General features: G+C 46.1%; 2 protein-coding genes across 4 annotated transcripts in view; one reads left to right on the forward strand and one right to left on the reverse strand.

The window, feature by feature from the left end:
• Positions 1-10,575, reverse strand: part of KATNIP (katanin interacting protein) — a 195,221-nt gene extending 184,646 nt beyond the window's left edge. The window contains exon 1 of one of the 2 annotated variants that reach the window (XM_038539987.1): positions 10,384-10,435. Coding sequence is in view for 1 of the 2 variants with exons in the window: in XM_038539988.1 (XP_038395916.1) it covers positions 10,384-10,390 (7 nt within the window). In the remaining variant the exon portion in view is untranslated. Of the gene's footprint in view, positions 1-10,383 lie in introns of both variants that reach the window. The other variant, XM_038539988.1, reaches the window with a different exon arrangement.
• A 33-nt stretch (positions 10,576-10,608) lies between these two features.
• The window catches only part of GTF3C1 (general transcription factor IIIC subunit 1), a 73,574-nt gene continuing 58,100 nt past the window's right edge, over positions 10,609-26,082 (forward strand). Inside the window, exons 1-5 of one of the 2 annotated variants that reach the window (XM_038539985.1) lie at positions 10,609-10,889; positions 14,248-14,457; positions 20,163-20,339; positions 20,946-21,089; positions 23,143-23,239. In XM_038539985.1, coding sequence (XP_038395913.1) covers positions 10,669-10,889; positions 14,248-14,457; positions 20,163-20,339; positions 20,946-21,089; positions 23,143-23,239 — 849 coding nt within the window. In that variant the 5' untranslated portion in view covers positions 10,609-10,668. The remainder of the gene's footprint in view (positions 10,890-14,247; positions 14,458-20,162; positions 20,340-20,945; positions 21,090-23,142; positions 23,240-26,082) is intronic. The other variant, XM_038539986.1, reaches the window with a different exon arrangement.

Raw genomic sequence — 26,082 nt, forward strand, 5'->3', positions numbered from 1 at the left:
CACCTGGAACAGTGCCTAGAATGGATTGGACATCAGTAGACATTTCTGGAATCTTTGAATGAACGAATGAATGAATGACCAAATTTTTGAATGGACAGTGTTGGGAAGACAGGAGGCATGGGTACGAACTGCTGTGAAGACTTCATCTTCTCTCACAGTGTATCTTCCTGACCCTTTCCCCCTGCTCTTTCTCAGATGGTGAAATGAAATATGACAAAGTGAGTTTAATACACCACTGGAGATAATTGGAAAATATTGATTCTTTTTCATTTGAAACAGTAAAGATAAGAAAATGCCACACTTCTGTAATTTAATCAGTGGCTTATGTGACGACATGCTTCCCAGGCTAAAATGTACTTTGCTTGACCTCTATATCCATCATACAAGTTCCTAAACCTGTTCCAACTACACACACCAACCCAGCCCTGTCTTCCAAACCAGGCCCCCACTGAATACAAGTGGGGACACTGCGTTTGTCAATCTATGTGAGCTGGTATGGATGTATTCACATTAAAGTGTCTCTTGAGTATTTGCATTCCACTCACCCCTCCTCCCAATGATCTGCCAAGTAGCCCTGGAAAACACAGGAAATGATGCATGATCTCCCCTGGAATCCTAAAGAAAAAGGTATGTTTCTTCCTCTGACAGCTAATTTTTACTGAAAGCCTATTAAGTGCTGGGTACCACTTTAAAGGGCTTTAAATAGATGAATTCACTTTATTCTCAGAGTAGCCCTATGAGGAAGTCCTACTATGAATCTCTGTTTTATAATTTCAGAGTCCAGACACTAAGAGATGAAGGAACTAATCCCCTTAGGTCATGCAGCCTCAGAATTGGAGTCCCCTTGGTAGGTTTCCAAAAGCTCTGCTCCTTTCTCTCTTCCCCAGATGAGGATGGCTCATGTAGTTAGTGAGCACCAACTCAAAAGACGTGAAGGGCAGGAGAGCGAGTCTAATCCTCTGCCCTGCTTTTTCAGGGTTGCCTTCTGTAGGCTTAAAATAAAATCTCCATCTCCAATCATGCAAGAAGCAGGACTTCCCACTGCAAGGGCTCATTGGGAGGAAGGCTTTGTCATGGTTGGGGCGGGGGGCACTGTACATAAATGGATCTGTGCCTGTTCTCCCACTTCTGTGGGCACATTAACTCCCCAAGCCTTGGCCCCAACATCTGATAAATGACAGCGGTCACACCAGATCAGAAGTTACTCACTAGCTGAATCCAGCCCACAGACATTTGTTGGATCTCCTTATTCAAAAAAAAAAAAATTGTTTTTTCAGCTGACATCTACAGCTTGGGTGATTTCACATTTTAAAATCCTGAGTCCTGGATTCTTTTGGAAAACCAAAAGACATGGCAACACAGGGCTTGCATTCCTGCCTGGCATCTATTGTCTTGAGCTGAGGACAGTAGCCCAGCAGACAGCATGGTGTCCTCTGGTTCCCAGCCCCACTGGCTGGCTGTATCCCTGCCACTGAGGTCAAGTCCAAGTTGTCACTTATCAGCAGGTCTGAGAGGTTTTTCCCTACAGTAAAGATGAAAGTGAAGGTCCATGTGTCCACATCTCCAGCAAAAGTGAGAATCATTATCATCATCGTTCTAACTACAGTGAGCATGCCAGGTCCTGATCTAAGGGCACTGCATCCATGAATGCTTTTAATTTTACAATAACCCCAGGAAGTAGGACAACTATCATCTCTATTTTACAGATTATGGGGGGATGGAGGAGGCTTCAAGGAATTAGCAGATGATCGAGTTGTTTATGAAATTGAGGAATATTCCAGGTATGCAAAGTGTATACAGGTATTGAAAGAATCTGACATAAAGCAGCATAACAAAATAAACCCTGGCCACTATGGTCACTTATATTACCTGTCTGGTCCCTACAGGCTTCTAAACTTGTATTCCTGCATGGAATCCTTAGAGTTCAGAAATCTATCTAGTTCCCTGGACGAGATCTGTTTAAGTCCTTTCTGGATCTGTCTGTGATTTTAGGTAGGTTTCTAAAAGCTATCTAAATAGTTTGGGGAAAATAAATAAATAAATAAATAGTTTTGGATTCTTCTTTAAAATATTTTATTTATTTGTTTGTTTATTTGTTTATTTATATATTTAAGCGAGTGAGAGGAGGAGCAGAGCAGAAGGGAGAGGGACAAGCAGACCCTGCACTGACTGCCAAGCCAACAAGGGGCTCGATCTTGGGACCCCAAGATTGTGATGTGAACCAAAAACCAAGAGTTGGACACTTAAACAACCAAGCCATGCAGGCGCCCCTAAATAGTTCAGGAATTTTTTTTTTAAGATTTTATTTATTCACAAGAGACACATAGAGAGGCAGAGACTCAGGCAGAGGGAAAAGCATGCTCCCCATGGGAAATCCAATGTGGGATTCAATACCAGAACCCCGGGATCATGCCCTGAGCCAAAGGCAGATGCTCAACTGCTGAGCCACCCAGGCATCCCAATAGTTTGGGATTCTTGAGAAAGAGCATACGTGCACATGTATGTACACACACACACACATACACATACACACACAGAGTGCATTACAAAGCCACTCAGAGTTTATAAAGAGTGGGTGGTCCCTGCAGGGGTTCTGTGGTTAGTGGCCAGGTATCCCTGGTGCTCCAACTTCCTGCCTGGTGCTACATTCACCAGTAACCCTCCTATCCTCCAAGGACATGTTAAGTCAGGAGCTGTCTCCAGAGAATCCATCAGTTAACGGTGGTCAAGGTAGCATCAGAGTCAAAAAAAGAGGCAGGAGGGACGCCTGGGTTGACACTCAGCAGTTGAGCGTCTGCCTTCAGCTCAGGGCATGATCCCAGGGTCTGGGAGAACAGGATAACAACAGGGGCTAGAGATACAGTAAAGGTAGCTAGGTTAGAGCATGTTATTAGGACTGGGTGAAGTACTCTAAAGGATAATGTCTAGGAACCATACTTTTCTCATTAGAGAAAGAGGAACCAGTTGAGATCTCTAGAATCTTGGCCTGTAGGCTTGGCTGCAAGGACTTTTACTCTGCCTGCTTTATGGAGACCAGCCAGCAATTCACTAAGGGACAGATCAGTTCATCTCTTTCCTGGTTACAATGTCAGCCCAGCAAACACTCATGTACATCTCCCTGTGCTAGTCCTTGTGCCAAGTGCTGGGTACACAAAGGAATCAGAGTGGGTGTCTATCCTCATAGAGGAAGAAAGGCATGGAGCCCAGTACCTGTGAGACAGCAGGAGGATACAGGAGGAGGCCATGGAATCCTGCCATGTGGGAGGAGTTAATTCTACAGGTGGCGTCAGTTACTGTAATCTACAGTGTGGAGGTGACTTGAAAGGAGACAGCTGGCAGGGAATACAAGGGGGAAGGCAGGGAGGTGGGAAAGAATATGGTGTGCACAAGAAATGGCCAGCTGTCTGGGGTGAATGGGCAGCAGTTGAAATTTCAGATGCCTAGAGACCTGAATATTCAGGCTAATATTCTTTTTTTTTTTTTTTTTTTTAGATTTTATTTATTTATTCATTGAGAGACACACACACAGAGAGGCAGAGACACAGGCAGAGGGAGAAGCGGGCCCCATGCGGGGAGCCCGACATGGGACTCGATCCCAGTTCTCCAAGATCATGCCCCGGGCTGCAGCGCCACTGGGGCTGCCCCAGGCTAATATTCTTAATGCAAGTAAAAGGCACTTGCTGACCAGTGCCATCAGCCAGAAGAGGTCAAACTGTCATCACTTGTCCAAGGCCAAGGGGTGACCAAGGTTCAGAACCAGGGCTTTGTGGGAATGCAAGCCCAGCAGGACCAAAGCACCCTTCCATCCAGAGACTATAAAGTCCAGGTTTCTATGGGAGATCACTATTTTTAAATATGGGAACACACAACAACGGACCCCATTCAGCCCATTATAATACCTCTGGACATGAGGGTGGGTGGGTAGGTGAGTATCTAAACAGGAGACTGGAGACCAGCAGACCAAACAGGAGATAGGGGAAGGGAGGAACAATGCCTCATCCAGGAAATTTTTTGATTTAGGGTGCTGTGTCCACAGGGCAATTGTTAAAGTTACAAGGGTCAAGCTGTTGAAATCTGCAGGGCATCAGTTGTCTGGTGTCATTGAGGACAATGTTTACTTCCTTATTCTTATATAAAGTGAGCTGTAAACAGTACCAAACTCCTCCTTGAACTAACCATATTGCTCCTGGTAAGCCCTTTCCTATTTGGAAATAGAAGAGTGGCCACAGGGTCAGATTCTGAGGGAGCCACGAAGGTGATCAAGGGCAGTACCTTTTATTTATTTTTTTTAAATATTTTATTTATTTATTCATGACAGACACAGAGAGAGAGGCAGAGACACAGGCAGAGGGAGAAGCAGGCTCCCTGCAGGGAGCCCAACGTGGGACAGGATCCCAGGTCTCCAGGATCAGACCCTGGGCTGAAGGCAGCGCCAAACCCTGGGCCACCAGGGCTGCCCAGGTAGTGCCTTTTAAACTGTGTTTGTTCTTCCACAAGCCTAATGGGTAGGCATCGCCCATAGACTCACTTCACAAGTGTAACAACCTGGCCACAAACTGGCACAGTCAAGTTTGAGAACGGTCTTTGAGGACATGCTCTAGATATACAAAAATCTAGGGTGTACACTTTATTTGGTTGAGTCCTAGTTCTGCTACCTGCTAGTTACATGGTGTAAATGGGCCCAATGTTAATGAGCATCACATGGAACTGTCTCAAGAATCCAATCAGATCCTCGCTGGCAGAAGTCGGCAAACTTTTCCAGGGAAGGGCCAGATAGTAAAGATTTTTGGCTTTATGGACCATATGGCCTCTGCCACAACTAATCAGCTTTGCCTCTGAAGCATGAAAATAGCCATGGATTGTACGCATTTATATGCAAGTGGGCACAGCCATATCCCAATAAAACTTTATTTATAAAAGCAGGCAGTGAGCCAGATTGCTTTGAGAAAGAGAAAGACCTTTGAAAATGTGATCTTCTAGGGACTCCCATGTTGGATTATAGTTAGCTATTGTTGACTGGCTTTCTCACCAGACTATGAAGTTCTTAAATGCAGAGTATATATCCACCCCCCTCTTTTTCTCTCAGATTAAAACAAAGAGAACAAGTATATATGGCACACCATGCCACACAATAATCTGCAGGGATTTCCAAAATTGCCCAAGTTAATATAAGAGCAGGACTGTAACTTCAGATAGCTACAGGGTGCAGGCAGGGAACACACGCAATGAGGGCGGCCAGTCAGGGAGGTGCTGTGGCAAACTGGAAAGTACACCTCCCTGCTAAAGGGGTGGTCTCCATTTAGCTCCAGCTGGGAGGAAGCTGTTGCCATGCACAACTCTGATTTGGTGTTAATAGACTTTATTATTTTTGTTAAGAAAATATCACGATCAGATATTTATGAGAAACCCCTCAATTTTTCAATGTTGACAACTCATTCAAAAATTGCAAAAAAAAAGAAAAAAAAAACTGAAAACAAAACAAAAATCATTATGGGCCAAGTAAGCATGACTGTGATCTGATTCATTCAGAGGCCCCCAACTTGTAACCTCAGATATAAAGAATTCATTTTCAAATTGGCTACATCTCTCTTTTTGTGTTTAAGGTGAAAAATTTCTTAACTTCTATGTTCAGAAAAATCAACTTAAAGAAAGTTTTAAGAGTAATATAAGGAGGGGTGTCTGGGTGGCTCAGTCGGTTAAGCATCTGACTCTTGATCTCAGCTCAGGTCTTGATCTCAGGCTCGTGAGTTCAAGCCCCATGTTGGCTCCATGCTGGGCGTGGCTCCTACTTTAAAAAAAAAAAAGAAAGAAAGAAAAGAAAAAGAATAATACAATAAACTCCCATCTACCCTTCACCTGGATCCAGTACTCATCTTGGTATCTCTGGATTCCAGTACACAGAAGGCATTGAAATGTAGGGTTACTAAATGAATGCCCTAAAGAATAAGCAAAACTTAACGTGCCAAGTTCCTGTAAGCTAAAATCACAGGTTGGGATGGATACTGAGAACTAGCAAGACACAAAGAAATGAATCAGATTGAAAGTTGGGCATGAAGAAAGAAGGAAGGGAGAACAGACATAGAGACTACACAGACCACATGTTTATTTTGCCTGCTGAATGCTCGCTTTATTTTACAACATTTTTGGCTTGGTTTATTTTAAGTAGTCAGAGAAATTGACAAGTCACCGGGAGCCCACAGGTGAATACTGGATCAGAACAGAGGAGACCAGACATGCTGACAGCATACTTTCAACAAAACCTTACTAATTCAACCGTCACCCGTTTTGCAGTTTGAGATTATTTAGACAAGCTAGGCTAAATTTCATCTTGGCATTATTAATTCTTTGAGAAAGTGTACTAAGCAAATGAACAGTATAAGCGGGGGAAATGTTGAATATTTGCTCTGGGGAGAGCAAAAGCAAATGAACAGCTTTAAAATCCTTTCTAATTATGTTGATGTGCTGAACTTTTGTCTAATTATTATGTTTCCTTGAGAACTGAGTAGAAATATTTTTTTCCTGAACCATCTCATATTTTAAAAGCACTGGAGGAAATGTGACTTTAACATAAAGGTGAACACTTCATAGCAAAAGACTCACACATTGCCAGTTTACTTTCAGGTAAATATAAAATGTCACAAGTCGGCTTTTTTTAAACAAACAGTGAGCTAATTACAAAGATTATTATTTGCTAGAGAGCTTCATCGATTCCCTCCTCCCTCTTCTGCCAGCTAAAGTTTGCCCATTTGCAGATAATGACAGCATTAGCCACCTCGTAGGAGTGCTTTTTATCTGCCAGACTTGGTGTTAAGTGTTCATGCACAGTCTCATTGAATTCACCAGTGGATTACCAGATAAAACAAAGTATGCCTTATTTTCAGCTCTACTTCATTGACAGAAAAACTGAGGCTCAGAGAGGTCAGAGTACATAGCTGAAATTTGAATATATAGCCCCCCCAAATATATCAGCATTATATCACACTGTATCGCAGAGCCAAATGAAACTTGCCCAAGGTCAAAACCAATGGACCAGGAAAAATGTGAAAAACCATGGTGATTTGGACATGCAGAATTAACCTAACTACAATCCAGTTTGGGTATTGTAGATAGATGGTAAATTCTTAAGCTTTCTGTAAAGTTGGGAAGTAAACACCTTTTTGGTAAGGCCAGACTTGGCTAGAATCACAATTCATCATGGTATGCTTCACCCTACCTAACACATATGTGCCTATAAAATTGTTGTATCACCTACATTTTAAAAATTTAATAGAAAAGGGATCTTTTGAATGCTAAATCTAATCTTGGGGCAAATGCTTTCTTAGAAAGAACAACTTTTTCTTTTTTGTACCACTCTGAAAATTAACAGGTTCCTCTATTGGGCTGTGATAATGCTCTAGGAGTGAAGGAGATGATGACAGAGTAACTGGGCAGACTTCTTAAAAATGGTCTATAGCGATGTTTCTCAAACTGTTTTCCACAGACCCTGGGAAGAAGAGGGGGTTCACAAGGACAAAACTATCTTAATCACAATTCTAAGATTTCTTCACTGTGTTGATACTTGCATTGATGATGGAAAAGCAGCAGTAGATAAAACTGCTTGTGGCCTGAGTTGCTACAAGGCAGCAGCACCAAATTGTACTAGCAGTCATCACATTATTTACTGCCATGTACTCACGATAAAACTATAATCATAAAAAAATCATTTTCACCTAAGAATATCCTTATGAAATACTAAATTAATTTTGTTCCATTTCATCCCACGAGTATACATCTTTTTAATATTGTGTGTGACAAAATGGGAAGTATATCAAGCCCTTCTGGTACAAGCCAAAGCGGAATAGTTGATCCTAGAAAACACTCATGTACTTGTGTGAGTTACCAGCTGATCTAGCCACATACATATAGAATGACTTTTTTTACTTGAATGAACATCTAACAAACTATAGTTTATAGTTATACAGGCTTGAGTGTTTCACGGACATTTTCTCAAATATGTTAAAAAAAAAAAAAAAAGAAAGAAAAGTGAGTCTGTCCCTTTCCCCAAGGAAACTGACAGTATTTGTTGCCTAAATGAAAACTTGTTTCTACTACCTTGAGTTTAGCAGCTTAAACTTTTTTCTAAATAAATAAATAGATGGTGATATTAACAAATGTGATTTTCTTGATACTATATAATTATATTCCACTTGATATCACATAATGGAATTTGAAATGTCAACATTTGGAAGACTTGCGTGACTCAGTAAACCAACATTTTCCAAATGACCAATGCCTAATGTAATAAAATCATACATGAGTAAAATATCTGAACAAAAGGGAAGATAAACCAATGGATTTTAATGTAACAGAGTACAAAAGTTCACCAATATGGTTTCAGATGGCACACTGTAAATACCCTTCAAGAAATCACCACTTGCTAGGTTTTGGCATGGTATCAAAAAAGAAGGTCTTTGATTTGAAGACGGCAATTAAAATCTGTGTGAGGCCAGACTTTCTTCATGTACATCAGCCAAAAGACACAACAGTTTGGTTGCTGAAGCAGAAATGAGAGTCTAGGTATTTTCTATCAAGCCAGACATTAAGAGATTTGAGACAATGTAAAATAATGCTACTCTTCCTACTAATTTTGGGGGATGTAGGCCTAGCTAATTTTCATTAAAATTATAATTTTTATTCAAAAGTAATGGGTTTACTGTTATTTTTTAAAGATTTATTATCTTTAGAGAGAGAGAGAACACATGTGAGCATGGGGAGGGGCAGAGGGAGAGAACCTTAAGCAGACTTCCTGCTAAGTGAGGAACCCAATGTGGGGCTCAATCTCAACCCATGAGATGATGACCTGAGCCGAAACCAAGAACTGGATGCTTAGCCAACTGAGCTACCCAGGCGCCCCAAGTTTACTGCTATTTTTAAATAATTGATAAATGAATGCTTTAAGATTTTTTTTTCTCAGCTTTAATTTCAATACGGTCAATAGCACAGATACAATATACATAAAGCTCTTTTGAGGTAAGAGTATAAAGGTGTCCTGAGATCGAAATGATTTGAGAAAAAAAAAAAAAACAAACATTTGAGAACTGTTGCTCTGTAGCAATAGATCGCTCCACAAGGCAACTGCAAATGACATTTTATAGTACCTCTGAAGTACAAAGGGCAAAGATGTCTTTTAAGTACATATCAGACTGGTCAATTAAAAAAAAAACAACAACTAACTTCCCACACTGCATCAGGCGGATTCAAGGAACAAATCCTCGGAAGTAAGGGAGAGTGCTAAAATGAGAAAAATGATCTGGATTTTAGCACAGGCCCTCAACAGTCTGTCTAGACATTAGTCCTCCTATCTTCAAAATGAGATCAAAGTACCCTATTTTTAGATTGTTTTCAACGGTCAATTCCATGATTCTAATCAGGGAACCCTAAATAGTGGTCCACAGGTGGCATCTGGCCATCTGGCCATCAGACTGATTGGCTGTCATGGCATTTCGAGAAGTACCTCCCCCCCCCAACCCCCCAGAAAAATTAATTGGTTGGAGAGGAGTGAGAAGCTTTCCTTTCCAAAAGGGGAAGTGATTTTTCAGTGACACCCCAATCCAGCCCACCAGACCTGCCCCTGCAGATATTTCCATTTGGAACGCCTGGAATGAGCTGAAGGGCCTCTGAAACCACCAAATCTCCAACTCTGTTCATTTAGTTGAGTGTCTGTGTTTCTTAGTCACTCTGCCCAGCTTGCTGGCCGTTTGACTTGGGGCAAGTTAACTTCTTTGAGCCTCAGTTTCTTCATTTGCAAAACAGGATCACACACACACACACACACACACACACACACCATGGGACCCCCCCCCCCGCCCCCCAAAGAGCTGTTGAGAAGCTTAACGAGGTGTTGTTGACAGCGCTTGCAGTTTTTGGCACTAAACAGTAGTGATTATCCACATCAGAGCTCAGAAGGAGAGTATGCCCTGGTCCTCCCCACCCGCCCAGTCGCTGATGACCTGGATGGCGCGTACCCCCATACCAACACCCAGGTTTCAGCGTCCCACATCCGAGGAGGCCACACAAGACCCCCTTCAGACTTCTGCTTCTCCTTTCTACCCTAAAGCGCTTCTGAGCCCCCGGCCAGTACCGGGTTCCTACACCAACACGGCTCTGCACAGAGGCCCAACCACTGACCCCGCCCCCCCGCCCCCCCGTCCTCCCTGCCGCCCCCCAGCCCCTTCTTCCCATCCCGGACCCCCTAGTAGGGCTCCCTTTCCCTCTGACCAGAGACCACCCCGGGTCAGGCAGTAGCGACCCGGGGCTCTCTTGCCTGGGATTCTGTCCGAGGGAACCTCAGGAGAGATGAGACAATAACCGCCCGACCGTCCGGAGGGGCCCACGGACACTCACCATCCATCCCGAGAGGCGGCGGTTCCGGGAGCTCGAACCGGAAGCGGCCTCTGCAGTGTTTGCAGTTCCCCTGGTTACTGCGGGGCTCCGGACCAATGGCGGCGGAGCCCCGCGGACTGAGCCCGCCCCCACGGGGCGTGACGTCACGCCGGCGCTCTGGAGCTCCTCCTCCCCCCGCAGGTCCAGCCCCGCCTCCCCGGGCTGCCGCTGTGGTGCGCAGGCGCGCTGGAGGGCCCTCCGCGTCCTGATGCGCAGGCGCCCGGGGAGCTGCAAACTCCAGGAGCAATGGACGCGTTGGAGTCGTTGTTGGACGAGGTGGCCCTGGAGGGGCTCGATGGCCTGTGTCTGCCGGCGCTCTGGAGCCGTCTGGAGACGCGAGTGCCTCCCTTCCCGCTGCCTTTGGAGCCCTACACGCAGGAGTTCCTGTGGCGGGCCCTTGCCACGCACCCGGGCATCAGCTTCTACGAAGAGCCTCGGGAGCGACCCGACCTCCAGCTCCAGGACCGGTCAGCGGCCTGGCCCTGGGGGGGGCGGCGGGCGCGGGGCCCGGAGCCCCACGGCGCTGGGAGGGGGCGGGGGGAGGAGTGGAGCCGCGGGAGTCTGACCGGGGGCGCGGGGAGCGGCTGGCGGGGAGGGGGAGGGGGAGGGGGTCCCTCGGGCCTGCTTGGAGCCCGGGCGCCTGATGGGGTGGGGGGGCATCTAGCCATGTCCCTTCCGGCCCGTTGTGGGTGTTTGGGTGCTAGTGAGCAGCACTGGGACTGGAGGGGGTGGATATCCCCAAAGAGCTTCAAAGAGTGGTGGGTAGGAAGTCAGATTAGATCAAGACTGGAGATCCTGGAGTTCAGCCTCCTTTTCTGGGGCATTCATTCAGTGCTCAGCTAGAGAGCCCGGGGCAGCTAGAGATCTGCCTAACAGCAAGCTTAGCCATAATAATAATAGCTAGCATTTATTGGACGGTTATTATTGGCCTGATGCTGGAAGATCCTGTGCTAGGAGCTTGGAGAAACTGAACTCCTTCAGTCCTCAGCAGTGGGTGCTTTTATCTTCCCCATTTTGCAGAAGAGGCAACTGAGGATTAACCTGTCCCAAGTTAAGAGAGATTATAAGTGACCAAGTGTTGAGTAGAACACTCAAGGCAGCCTGTCTCTATAGAGTCTGTGCGGTTAACGTCGTGTTGTGAGAAGTTACCAGAGGTAATACTGTCCAAAGCAAGACTTAAAAGATTGGATTTAGGGAGCCACTTGGCAGAGTATTCTGGACGGGGAAGGGCAAATGTGGAAGTCTAAAGGGAGAGAAGTAAGTTAAGTGTGGTTGAAGTGTAAAGTGGGAGGCTGAGAATAGGGAATAATAGTTGGCACTTAGGTACATGCTTCTTGTGAGCTGGGACTTGCTGAGACCCTGACATAGCAAGTTAATTTTTACAATGACCCTAAGGAGGTGGATATTATCACCCCTGTTTTCCTGAAGAGAAAATTCGGGCACAGAGAGGGTAAGTGACTTGTTCAAGACTATCAACTAGCAAGAGCAACTTCAACCAGAATTTGAATCCTTGAAGTTTGGGGTTACAGAGTCCTCTCTGTCCTTAACCAGATTGGACTGGAGAGGTAATCAGTGGTCTTTTAATCCACTTAGAGAGTTTATCCTTTATCAAAAGAACAGTTGGGAACCCCACCCCCAAAAAGGAGGGCCAGACTAAGGGCAGAATGTGAGGTTGAGAGATTTTAGTAATCCAGTCACAAACAACCAATCATCGTTTTGATGTGGTTTGAAGGTTGGGGTTTAGAGCTGTTGGCCAAGAAAGAATTCACGAGAAGTCTTCGGGGCAAGAAGGCTTTCATGAAAGCACAGTGATAGGACCGGTGGGCAGAACGAGCTGGGGTTGTCAGGAGCGAGTGACTGATTATATATTTTCCAGTTGTGGGAAGTAAAGACAAACGGAGGCTTCCAAAAGGACTCTCAGATGCTGAAGAAGACTCAGGGGGACCCTGGAGGCCTAGCTATTGTCAAGCTAAGCTTGTTTTTCTCCTAGCAGAGCATTAACTTTTACAGTTGGGAGCTTCCTGGAAGAATGTTATACTCTGCCTGCCTCGAATGACAATGGGCTGCAGGTTATAAAGAAGTTTCATTTTCATCTACATTTTCTTTTTTTTTTTTTTTAAGATTTTATTTATTTATTCATGAGAGACACAGAGAGAGAGGCAGAGACACAGGCAGAGGGAGAAGGGGGCTCCACGCTGGGAGTTCGACATGGGACTCCCATCCCCCTGTCTCCAGGATCACGCCCTGGGCTGAAGGCGGCGCCAAACCGCTGAGCCACCCAGGCTGCCCTCTACATTTCTTTCTTGCCTTTGTTCTCCACCTCAGTTTTGCTTACTGTGACACAAGTGAGAATAAATAAGAGAGGCAAATGGAATCGAGACATAAGGAGCAGAAGAATCAAGAGGATTTGGTGACTAGATGTGGGGTTATTAAGACAGGGGGGAATCAGGGATGATTGTTTTCTGGTTTCTGATATTTAGGTTCCTGAATGAATATTGATGCCCTTTACTGTTGGTGAGGAACATAGAAGAGCAGCAAGGTGGTTGGGTCTCAGGGGAGGTGGGCAAGGTGCTGAATGTACTTTGAGACACACCGAGTTCAAGGTTCCTTTGGGTGATCCAAGTGGAGATTCTATTTAGTAAACATGTGGCTTCATTGGACAAAAGCAAGGCCAGAGGGAGGGACGGAGCTGGACATGGGCAATCATCCCATATGGTTAGGTATTAAAGCTATAGACCAGGATCATCCCTGGAAGAGGATGCAGTGTGACGGGAGGCCTAAGACATGGCCTTTAGGTGCACGTACATTGAAAGGCTGGATGGACAGCTAGAAACCATCAAAGAAGTCTAGGGAGGTGTGGCTGGAGAGGTGGAGGGTAGTAGTCCACAGCCAACTCCTGGCAGATGGTGGAAGATGTGATTTGGGAATGGAGGGTAAAGCAGTGCAGAGGTCACAGAGAAGGCGAAGAAGAGAGAGGGCTGATGAGCATAAATGGGATTTACCCTTAAATAGACCAGCTCAGGCTGTGAGCAACATTTCTAAGGAGAGCCTCACAAACTTGGCTAACTGGATAAAGGAAGAAATGCAAGTCAAAGATGTCCCTATGGCATCAATACAACATAACTGGAAGAAAGTGGAAAGGAGGGACTTCATTGGAGGCAGAGAGAGGTCATCATAGCTTTGATTTTGATCTCATTGAATTCGAGATGTTCGATAGACAACTGGAGACCCAGGATCAGTGTTTGGAGGAAAAGACAGGACTGAGGATTCCAAGGTGAAAATTGTTAACATGCAGGCACCGGATTTGGAGGGAAACCAAAAGGCCATGATTTGGGCCAGTGAGATGGTTCTGGTTCCAGCATTCAGCTTCTGGGGTGGGTTTGGGGGACCCTGGAAAGGTCTGTGTTTTCTGGGATAGAAAGGCAGGAATGCTGCTCTAATCTGCATATGCAAGGCTGGGGACCGAGTGAGCTCACTCCTCTCTGATCTCTGCAGGAGTTTGTCAGAAGAATGCGCCAGGGGCGCCTGGGTGGCTCTGTCCGTTAAGCATCCGGCTCTTGGTTTCTGGTTTCAGCTCAGGTCATGATCTCAGGGTCGTGAGATCCAGCCCTGTGTAGGGCTCCCAGCGTGAAGTCTGCTTGGGACTCTTTACCTCTTTCTCTCCCTCCTCTGCCTCTCCCCACCCCAGCTGTTGCACACTCACTCTTTAAAAATAAATAAATAAAATCTTTAATATAAAAAGAAAAAAGGAAAGAAGAATGTGCCAAGTATGTATTATTTCTGAAGCTGAGTTGTGGTTTGGTGTTTGTGCTTTCCCCCTTTTAGGTATGAAGAGATTGACTTGGAAACCGGCATTTTGGAGTCCCGGAGGGATCCAGTCCCCTTGGAGGATGTCTACCCCATTCATATGATCTTAGAGAACAAGGATGGCATCCAGGGCTCATGCCGGTACTTCAAGGAGAGGAAAAACATAACCAATGACATCAGGACCAAGTCTTTACAGCCCCGATGTATGATGGTGGAAGCCTTTGGCAGGTAACGGCTCTGTACTATCGGAGACTCATGGACTGCCTCCTGTGTGGAAGCCTGGGGGGTATAGTCAGGGCACGGAGACTCCTCTGCAGCCTGGAAGTCTGTCCGTGTGGCAGCCCTCCACTAAGCCTCCACATTCTGCATGCCACTCTTGCAGTGGTGCAGATTTTGCTCAGGGGCCTACCTTTCCCCTTTCCCTTGTGTTCATGGTCCTGGCACAGTTGAGCAGAGTAAATGGCCCTCATACGGATCAATGCCTTTCCTTCTCTTGTCCAGGCTCAGGATCCCAGTTTCCCAGAGAGACTAATCCAGGTTGTTATCTTCTCCAGCCCCTCCCCATACCCACCTCCCTGCCCACTTCACGGAACAGGGAAAAGCTGCCAGTGTGAATTCTGCAGACTTGTGTCTTCTTCAGCCTGCAACTTTCCATGTTTCCGCTCTTCCTCAGCTCAGAGGCAACAAGAAGCCCTGGCCCAGGCCCAGGCTGCACTCTGCTTCTCTTCTTCCTCCTCCTCCTCCTCTCCTCCTTTCTCCAGCCTAGCTCCCGGTAGCCCCGCCCCCTCCCCCACCCCGGCTACCTCTCTCAGTGAGCTCATCTTTCTCCATGAGTTTTTTTTTTTTTTAATTTTTTTTTATTTATTTATGATAGTCACACAGAGAGAGAGGCAGAGACATAGGCAGAGGGAGAAGCAGGCTCCATGCACCAGGAGCCCGATGTGGGATTCGATCCCGGGTCTCCAGGATCACGCCCTGGGCCAAAGGCAGGCACTAAACCACTGCGCCACCCAGGGATCCCTCTCCATGAGTTTCAACCGTTGCCTCCTTGCTGCTGGAGCTCTCTCCTCAATCTAATGACTCGCCCATCTTACAACAGGACCTTCTCTCACCTCAGGTCCCCTGTGACTATAGATCTGTCTGTGCTGCTTGCTATTTCCTGGAGGAAATAGCCACCTTCATTCTTTCTCTCCTTTACTTCTCTGCCCACTGATGTCTGACTTTATTACTTCACTGAAATCTTATCCCCTGAGATTCCTAGTAACAAGCCTGTGGATGCTGTTGGGCTCTTGATCTCCTTGACCCCTCTACCCCATCACGGAGTTTTAAAGTTTTTGCGCCACGGCTTCCCGCTTTGTTTTTCTCTTCTGGCCAATCCTCACCAGCTGCCTCATGGATGCCCCAGCTTCCATCCTCCCTTTAAATATTGGGCTGCTCTGAATGGCTCTCCTACCCAGACGTCCCCCAAGTGCCACGTGTGGAGTTCAGTAGCCTCTTCAGAGCATCACACTCCTTCACCCTGAACCTGCCTCCTCTTCCCTTTCTTGCCTCAAACCCCCTTTGGCCTCAAAATAGTACAAGAGTCTCCTGACTCCCTTCTTGCTGCCTTGCTCTACCTCTTTCTCTTCTTTTTCAAGATTTATTTATTTTAGAAAGAGAGAGAGAGAGAGAGAGAGAGGATCTCAAGCAGCCTCCCTACTGAGCACAGAGTCTGACATAGGGTTCAATCACCCATGACCCTGAGATCATGACCTGAGCCAAAATCAAGAGTCAGATGCTTAACCGAGTGCTGCCCAGGTGCCCTGTCTCTCCTCTTTGGAACTTCCCACACTCCATGGCATGTTTTTCTCTAAAATGGAATTGTGATAGATAGAGCCTTGGTCATTCATGGCACATGTTTCCAACTGGCCACATGTGCCCCATGCACATGCTTTGTTTAGCCTGCACGGTGTTTTGTTTTAATTTTATTTCTTAACTAATATTTAAAATCTGGACTTCTAGCTCCTTTTTAAAAACATCACAGGATCTAGCTGCACTAGGATGGATTTTTGCTTGGTGACATAGGCCAGAGCCATGAGCCACGAGCCACCCAGTGCTCTGCGTGCCCTGCAGCTGCCTGCCGACTGACCCTAGCCCTTCAGGCTCTGCAGGACCTATACCCTCTGCACCCCGCCCAAGCTTTGACTGTAGCCCCTGAACTTGCCCGAGTCTTCTCCATGTTGCAGCCCAAACATGTGGAGCTCATTTCTGTCTCAGGGCTACAGCACGTGCCGTTCCTCATGCTGAGAATGTTCTGCCTCAGGTCTTCACATCTCCACCCTATACACTTCATTCAGTCTTAACTTAGCTCCTCAGAAAGTGTGCCTGTTGCCCAGACACCATTGTGTTACTCATTGCAGTACCAAAAAATGGTCTTTTGTTTTTGAGAGAGACAGTAAAAGAGTGCAGGCATGCGTTTATGAGATGGGGAGGGGGGAAGGAGATGGAATGAATCTTGAGCAGGCTTCATGCCCGGCATGGAGCCCAACGCAGGGTTTCCATCTCACTACCCAGAAATCATGACCTGACCTGAAATCAAGAGACTGACTCCCTCAGGTGCCCTAGTACCAAATGATCTTAAGTATTTATTCATGTCACCCTTTGGCCACCAGACCATAAACTCTTGAAGGCAGAAACTTTTTTATTCATGACTGTAACTCTAGGATCTAGAATATGCCTGGCACAATATCAACTCCTAAAAAGGCATGTTGACTGATTGATTATCCTGTTGGGTTTGAAGTTATAGCCCCTGACCTGTGCCATGACATCTAAACTCCCGGGGCTGGCATTGCAAGGCCATTCAGGATGTAGACTCCCAGTGACCTCTTTTTTTTTTTTTTTTTTTTTAAGATTTATTTATTTATTTATGAGAAACACACACAGAGAGAGAGAGAGGCAGAGACACAGGCAGAGAGAGGAGCAGGCTCCATGCAGGGAGCCTGATGTGGGACTCGATCCCGGGTCTCCAGGATCACACCCTGGGCTGAAGGCGGCGCTAAACCGCTGCACCACCGGGGCTGCCCTCCCAGTGACCTCTGGAGTTTTCTTTCCTTCTGCTTTCTAGCTTGCAACCCCAGAGTTTCTAGCCATACCACACCACTTGCCTCCTGGGACAGGCATGCTCCTTCATCCCTCTGAAACTTGCAGGTTCTGCTTCCTTGTCCTTCACCCACCCTGGTGACTGCCAACTCTGGAATCACCTCCTGTGAGAGTGTTCCCTGGTTACTATGCATGCATTCTGTTCACATACACAGGCTGGAATTGGGGCTCTACACATAATGGCATTCGGTAGGCTCGACCACCAGAGTTGCTCCCTGCCAGCTATGGGCCGTAGCATAATCGCTCGGTCTCTTGACTTGCTCTTTCAGTAGACTGTGAGCTCCTTGCAGATTGATACCACTTTAATTTATCTTGGTATCTCTGGTATTTTGCATTGTGCTTATTCAGTATTTGACATCCTGTCTGATGAACACACTCAGCAATTTCAGCCTAGCAGGACTCACAGAGTCAGCTAACTGGAAATGTTGGGATTATAACGTACAGTGTAGTAAACAAATCTGATACAAATCTGATACAAAACCAGTTCCCCTGTTTTCAAACTTTCTTTTCCCAGCTGACCTCTTCCAATGTAATTTCATGAGTTTATTTTGAAATGAGAGGGTATAGGTCCTAAGTTTGTGACATGCAGACACAGGAAGTTGACTGTCTCTCTTTTGTGTGTGTTCACAACTTAACATTCTTTCCAAGGCTGGATTCTGCAGACTTCCATGACTGCAGAAGACTCCTTTTAGGTCACAACGTATAGGAATCTGCAATGTTTAAGTTAAAAGGAAGGCAGTCTCTTCTTTGATCTTTTGGTGGTAGAGGTGAAATCAGCTGATGTGGAGTAGGAGGAAGGAGAATTATCAGACTGAGGGATGTGATGGAATAAATTCATTTCTCTGCCTAGTTTCCATCCCTTAAGACTGAGACTCCGTCATAGTGCCTTATCTGCTAATCTAAGCTGACGTGTTGGGCAGATTGGCCTACTCCATCACACCCTTTTAGGTTCCAAGCCTTGCAGCAGAGATCCCATTGCTCATTCTCTTCTTGGCATTGAGATACCATCCACTTGGAAGCACTCCCTTTCCCAGACAAGTCACCCAGGGTCCATGCACAAGAGCTCATGAGCTACCAACCTCTAATCCTGGACCAGCATCTACTTTTCATAGCTCTGTTGTTTAAATACCTGACCACAAGGCCTGTCTCCCATCACATCACTAGGTCTGAAATGCTTTGCTAGGTAGCACCTATTCTTTTTTTTTTTTTTAAGATTTTATTTATTTATTCGTGAGAGACCGGCAGAGACAAAGGCAGAGGGAGGAGCAGGCTCCATGTTGAGAGCCCGATGTGGAACTCAATCCCAGGTCTCCAGGATCGTGCCCCAGGCCAAAGGCAGCGCTAAACCGCTGAGCCACCGGGCTGCCTGGTAGGACATATTCGTGGCCTCTATTTTCATACCATAGGTCAGTAGGAATGAGGGATTTTTCCCAGGTCTGATCTTCAACACACTACGGAGCCACCGATTACATAGTTAAGTACAGGCATATCTCATATTACTGTGCTTACAGATACTGCGTTTTTTTATAAATTGAACATTTGTGGCAACCCTGCATCAAGTCTACTGGCACCATTTTTTCCAGCAGCGTTTGCTTATTACATCATGTCTCTATCACATTTTGGTCATTCTCACAATATTTTGAACTTTTTGTTACTATATTTGTTATGGCAATCTGGGATCTGTGACTACGATTTTCTGAAAGCTCAGATGACGGTTAGCATTTTTTAACAAAAAATATACTTTTTAAAGATTTTGTTTATTTGCTCATGAGAGACAGAGAGGCAGAGACCTAGGCAGAAGGAGCAGGCTCCCTCTGAGGAGCCCAGTGCGGGACTTGATCCCTGGACCCTGGGATCATGACCTGAGCTGAAGGCAGACACTGAGCCACTCAGGAGTCCCAGCAATAAATATGTTTTAATAAAGTACGCACGTTGTTGTTTTAGATGTCATTGTACACTAAATAGACTGCAATAGAGTGTAAACATACTTTCATATGCCCTGGAAATCAAAACATTGATTTGACTAAGGTTTATCGCAATACTCGCCTTATTACAATATTTGCTTTATTGCAGTAATCTGGAATCAAACCCATAACATCTCTGAGGTACGCCTATATTTTTTACCTTGAAATTTATGTCTAATTCCATAGGTTAGCTCACTCATTTAAATGTTTCCAGACCACGCCACAGTCATTCCATACCACACCATACCATACCACAATCATTCTAGGCACTGAACGTGTCCTAGTGAAAAGTCAACAATGTGCCTAATCTTACAGCACTTAAATTCGAAGGGAGGAGACCGACAAGAATGTCTGAAAAAAAAACATTTTGAAGCATGCTGTGTGCTGTGAAGAATATGGTAATGGTCAGAGGTAGGGAACAAACTGGCTAGACTTTCAGGAAGGTCTGAGGAGGTGATGTCTAATCAGTGGCGTGGATGAAGAGAAGGCATCAGCCACCTACAGACCAGGGGAGGAGTGGCCAGGCAGAGGAAGCAACTTGTTTCAGGACCTGGCAGGTTGTGGAGGGTGCATAGGGCATTCCGGGCCCTGGTGATGACTTTGGGCTTTGGTCTGAGTGTCTGGGCAAGACCTTGGAGGGTTCTGCACAAGATGACGAGGTTGGCTCTGTTCACCCTAACACGTGTGGTATGGGGACAAACCTTCACAGGCGCATTGTGAACCTCCAAGAAATAACACAAGGTGATAATTCTCTAAGGTTCTGCTTTTTCACCGTTTGGTTTTCGTAAAATACTAAAGTTATTTCTTCCATGTGGTGTTTCTGATTCACAGGTGGGGAAAGAGACTGATCATCGTTGCCTCCCAGGACATGCGTTACAGGGCCTTGATAGGCTTGGAGGGTGACCCTGACCTGAAGCTCCCCGACTTCTCCTACTGCATTCTGGAGCGATTAGGCCGGTCCCGGTGGCAAGGGGAGCTCCAGCGAGACCTCCATACCACTGCTTTCAAGTGAGGGGATGATCTTCTCTCCTGAAATACTGGGACTCCCTGATGATTGCGCCCTGTTGACTTACCTTCCCTATTTGTCTCCTCCCACTGGGGCAGTCTGTAATCCATGATGGTTGAGCATGCAGTGCTTTTTTTTTTTTTTTTTTTGAAGAGACCTTGGGGCAACTGTATAATTTAGTGTTTAGACCAGGCATTTTTGGAAAATGGAAAGTGGAAGTTAGGGGCATGCCAGGCTAGTGGGCATAAATTGGGACCATTGGCCACCCAGGATGTAGGGTGGCCCTACTCATTGGCCACTACAGGATTGGAGACCTGTATTTGATCGTGTCCTCACTAAACCCTCATTGTTGCCCACCCCAGCCATTCATGTCCCATTCCATTTCCCTGGGCCTCTACTCCCATCTCCCATCTACCTCTGCAGGGCCTCAGGCTGAGGCATGGCTCTTCTTTTCAAGGCCATTGTCTCACAGTGACTGTTCCCTTAGACTGGCTGGATAGGAACTGTGTGTCTCTAGCACTTATGTTCAGATGAGAGGCCCTCTGCACTGTTGGGTAAAAGCCACAGGCAAAGTGAAATGACACAGCCACTCTCTTCCTCTCCTCCAGGGTTGATGCTGGCAAGCTCCATTATCACCGGAAAATTCTGAACAAAAACGGGCTCATTACAATGCAGTCACATGTGATCCGATTACCCACTGGAGCACAGCAGCACTCAATTCTCCTCCTCCTGAATCGGTTTCATGTGGACAGGTACAGCATGCAGATACCAGAACACTTTGTTCCAATGTTTAGCCATGTGGATTAGTCCTGTACAAAGCGTAGAGGCAAAGTCACATGACTACAGCTTTTTAAGAAAGATATGTACAGTCTATTTCTGATTATGAAAGTAAGTCCTGCTGATTTAGAAAATTTGAAGATTATACAGAAAAGGAGGAGAAAAAAAATCCTATAACTCCATAGCCTGGCAATAGGAACCGTTAACATGTTGGTGAAATTTGAGGAGAGTATAAAAAATAATAAGTTAGTCAAATTAGATTTGTTTCAGTGACAGAATTGAGGTTGAATTGTGTTCAGTTTAAAATTGGCATTTTATTCCAACATGCAACTTTCATAGTCAACTTAGATGGTGAGATGGGATGGTTTCTGCTGAATGAGTACAATGCATGATATTGCTGTTTAGCTGCATGTCTTAATCTGGACAGTATAGCAAGGTGGTGAGATGTGCCTATTCCCTTCTGAAGATCAGTCTCTGGGAGTGGGTCTCTGATTCTTTACTACTCCCAGTTAGGGTGACTGCCTGGCATAAGAATGGGGGAAAAAATGTTCCACCACCCCTTAGAGGGGTCTTGGCCTGCACTCCAGTGCCTCATGCCCTTCTTGGTGGGAGGTGCAGAGACCAGGGTGGGGAAGGGTTGAGCTGGTGTAGGACCTAGAGGACGTGGCTGCTCGGTGAGTAGGCTGGGTGTCCCTGAGTGCATGGCCACCAGTGCTCTGTAGTGAAGGCAGGCAGTGTTGTGGGAGACTTGAGAGGTAGTGGGCATCCCCCCCTTTCCTTTGGACCAGGGAATGACTCTGAGTCTCCTCTAGCTAAGTGCCAGAGGCCTTGTCCTTTACCCAGTGGCCTGGCATGTCCTTCAGCGTAAGTTTTAAAGTTTACAGTGTGTGCCACATAGCACAAGCTTAGACCCAAAGAAAGTGCTTAATATATGTGTCTAGACAGACTATTTATTGACTGAGGATTTCCAGGAGTAATGATATCACTGAATCCCTGTCAAAATTCCAAATTTGTCTTCAAACCTATGTTCTAGAAATCCTACATTAGAAAGAATTGTGCTTTGAGAATTTGCACTTTATTTACTTTACTATCCATTGGTTAGATACTAGTATCAGCAGGCTCCTAACCTGTGTGTGACATGTGTCTACAAAGAACATAGGTGGCAGCTATGGGTGGCAGGAAGAACAATGGACTAAATCATTTTTACTTGGGCAAAGTCACTTGAGCTCTCTGAAGCATGTTTTCCTCTTCTGTAACATGGCCATGACACAGTGCTTGGTACTAGTCCATGTACAGTAAATATCTGTGCCTGCCTTTATTTTTCATGTGTTGAGAGGCAAAGTAGAGACACAGGTGTAAACTCTGAATCCCATACATTTGCCCTGCCTACCCCCAGGCCTGTGGGCAGTTAAAGCCAAGGTCACCTTCCCCATGAACACACAATCCAGGAGCCTCCTGCTCTCTTTCATAGCTTCCTTGGTGGCAATTAGCTTGGAAGCAGTTATGATACTCCATAATAAAAATGAGGCTGAAGGTAGGATCAATTATGCCAGTGAAGTCAGAGTAGAAGCCATACTTGAGGATCAGAGGCATCATAACAGTGAAGAGAGCAATGGATGTGGGCAAAGACCTAGGTTCATGTCTTGAGTCTGAGCTTTAGAAAAGCCTGTTCACTTCTCTATGAAATAATCCCCTCTTTCACCAAGTGAATCATACGGAAATATAGAAGATACTTCCTCAAATTTATGGTATAAAGATGTAAGACGTTATAAAGAATCATAATAGCTGTGGCCAAAGAGTCTAGTCACTATGCTGTCACTAGTTAGGTGTCCTTGGCTGAGTGACTGAACTGCTTAGAGGCACAGCCTCTGCTCTGCCAAGTGCTGAATGCGAGCTAGATGATGGCTGAGACCTAAAACTAAGGTGGTCTGATGTGGCATGTTGTCATTTAAGTCTTTGTTGTCTTTAAACAACAGGCGTTCTTTAGCAATAGGTTTGAGAAGGTGAGCTGTTTTGTGTTTCTCACAGGAGGAGCAAATATGACATCCTCATGGAGAAGCTCTCAGGGGTGCTGAGCACACGGAGTCACCAGATAGAGACCCTGGGCAGGCTGAGGGAAGAACTGGTAAGTGTCCAGGCCCACCCCTGTGCTGGGCTGGAATGATCCGCACCACAGCCTGGACAACCTCATCAAATGTATATTACGTGACTTGCAGTTGGAAGCCCTGTTAACAGACTTGACCATCCCTAACCTTAAAATAACTGGGATCTTCCTTTGTTTCACAGGATAAAAAAGTGCTCGGTCCTCAGTCCTTTGTTGAAGACCTTCATGCCCTTGTCAGGCTCCCATTTCCTCCCATGATTTGCTCTAGTACTACGTGCCATACAAGTTCATGTGAAACGGCAAAACTGGGTATATAGGGGTGTTTCCGTAAGCATGCTTCTAATTCTGTCCCCACTGCCTTGATACGGAAAGGGCATTGTGACTTTGCAGAGAAGCAGGCGAGATGGTGCTGGGAGAAAAGCACTTCCTGGCCAGCTTGGTCTCTGGGCCCGTAGTAGAGGCGGGCTGTAGTGGGGAGAGGAGGTAAGCACAGAGGTGACACGCAGCCTCCAGGCTGATGAGGACAGTCTTCGGTGGATGCTAGGGAAGAGAGCCGGCCAGAAGGGGAGAGAAATATTGCCCTGTGGGCTAAACAGCAGAACTTAAAACCTAAAGTTTCAAGTCATGCTGTTTGGGGACACAATTTGGAGCCTGATTATTGGCACCAGGATAATCCTTGTTCCTGATGCATTGTGGCTGAAGCCCCAGTCCCTGATTCTATCGTAGAGGGAAAGGAGCCTCTTCTCTAATGCTAGATCTACTGCATGTGCGAGTCTCTTTAAAAGATTCTATTTATTTAGAGAGATAGAGTGGGCATGTGCATGCTTGTGAGCAGGGGGAGAGGTAGGAGGAAGAGAATCCCAAGCAGATGCCCTGCTGAGCACAGAGTCTGACCTGGGGCTCGATCCCATGACACTGAGATCCTGACCTGAGCTGAAATCAAGAGTTGGACACTTAACCTACTAAGCCCCTCAGACCAAGCCTCCTGCCCAAGTCTCTTTTTTTTTTTTTTTTCCAAGTCTCTTTAAACAGAGCTTAGGAGGCTTGTGGGTCAGATTTGGCCTATATGTTGTTAAAAGTACTCTTGACCTAGCATTTTTTTTAAATTGAGATTTCACATAAAAATCTAAGCTTCCAGCTGCCTTTGAAATATCAGAGGCTCTGACAAGCCTGGGCCTGCAGTCCTCATGACAGCAGTCAGCTTGAGCCAGCTGTGCACTGGCGGCTCCCCGCCCCAGACCTCTTCCTTCCTGTCACCTCTCAGACATCAGGCCATGTCATTTGTCATTACGTGTGGTCTGCTGTTTGTGGTAAGAAAGATTTTTCAGTATTTGAGTCTGTCAAAAGTGGAAAACAAAAGGGAGACCGATAAAGCTTCTTCAGAGACCGTAGTAGAAATTAAGAAAATTCGTACTTCTTTACAAAGCAAATTCTGCTCTCTGTTCCTTCTATTTCTTGTCCAGCAGACTTTGCAGAATGAAACCCTCTGCTCGCCTGGGGTCAGTCACGTGTGGGGAGACCGAGCTAGTCTGGTCTCAGGTCAGCACTAGCTCCAAAGAGTGCACCATGATTGGGCATCTTTCCATTATTTATCTGGCCCATAATTCAGTGAGCATCTGCTCTGAGTCAGAACTGTGTGCTGCACCATGATGACAAAAGTTAGTGAGGATGACAGGTCTCAACACTGTCATGGAGCAGTGTTACTGGAGGGGCGGACATGTGAACACACATTTAGGCTCGAATGCTATTAAAAAGGATGTGTCTGAACTCCGATGAAGGATGCACTTTCTTCAGAGAGCTGGGAGAAGCTTTATAGAGCAAATTATAGTCAAGCCAGGCTTTGAAGATGAAGTGTTCCCAAAGTAGACAAGAAATGGCATTTCAGGCATAGGAGAAGTAGCTGGAGGTGTGCTGGAGATGTGCTGGAGGTATGTACAGTAATCCGGCCGCAGTGTGCTCAGGCAGGAAAGCAGAGATGTGGCCCAAGAGGGAAGTTGGGGCCAGATAAGAGAGGTCTGGAGTGCCAGGCTGAAGAGTCGGGGTGTGGCCTTCAGCCGCATAAACTGCTGCTGGCGGTTCATAGATGGAGAAGAATGTGTAGGAAATGAACCGGTGAACCAGTAGGAGAAAGAGAAGTTGGAGCTGCTGGTGGGAGGTGGATGCTGTTGCCTCAGGCCGGGAGCCGGGAGGGTGACCGCTAGAACTGGGATATTTCCATGTGGTAAGTGACGGAGGCCAGGGTGTGGGGGCCAATAAAGGACAAGGAATCTTGCTGTCTGGACTAAGTGATTGCACCTCACTGAAACAGGGCCCAAGGCAGGCTCATTAGAGCAGGGACTGTGCTTGCTTGTTTACTGCTGAAGCCCCACCAGACGGATGGACAGCACCTGGCCCACAGTGGGCGCTCAGTAAATATTTGTGGAATGAATGCACAAATAAAGTAGGGAGTACAGAAGGGAACACATTTACGCATGACAAATTTGACTTTAGGATTTTTTGAGTATGAAGATCTTCTGGGACTTTCACTTGGCGAGGTCTCGTCAGCAGCTGGAAATAAAGTCAGAGAGAGCTGAGCAGGACTTAGTGAATAATTAGCCAATGCATGAGGTTGATGCTATGAATATGGATGCTGTCTTTTGTCGGGAGTAGGGGATGCTTACACTGCTCCTTTCTGTTTTGGCTGGGCAGATTGTGTAAGTCCCTGACGGCAGCCCCCCAGAAGGTAAGACTGCATCATCCTCCCTCACTTAGGATGGTCCAGGACTTAGGACCATATGTTGGGGGCTGAGATTTGATGGATGAACTTCCGTAGGGTCTTCCCGTGGTGCTGAGGGCACAGCTAGATTAACAATAGATCCCATGTA

Source organism: Canis lupus, chromosome 6 (genome assembly GCF_011100685.1).
Source record: "Canis lupus familiaris isolate Mischka breed German Shepherd chromosome 6, alternate assembly UU_Cfam_GSD_1.0, whole genome shotgun sequence".
Classification (NCBI taxonomy): domain Eukaryota; kingdom Metazoa; phylum Chordata; class Mammalia; order Carnivora; family Canidae; genus Canis; species Canis lupus.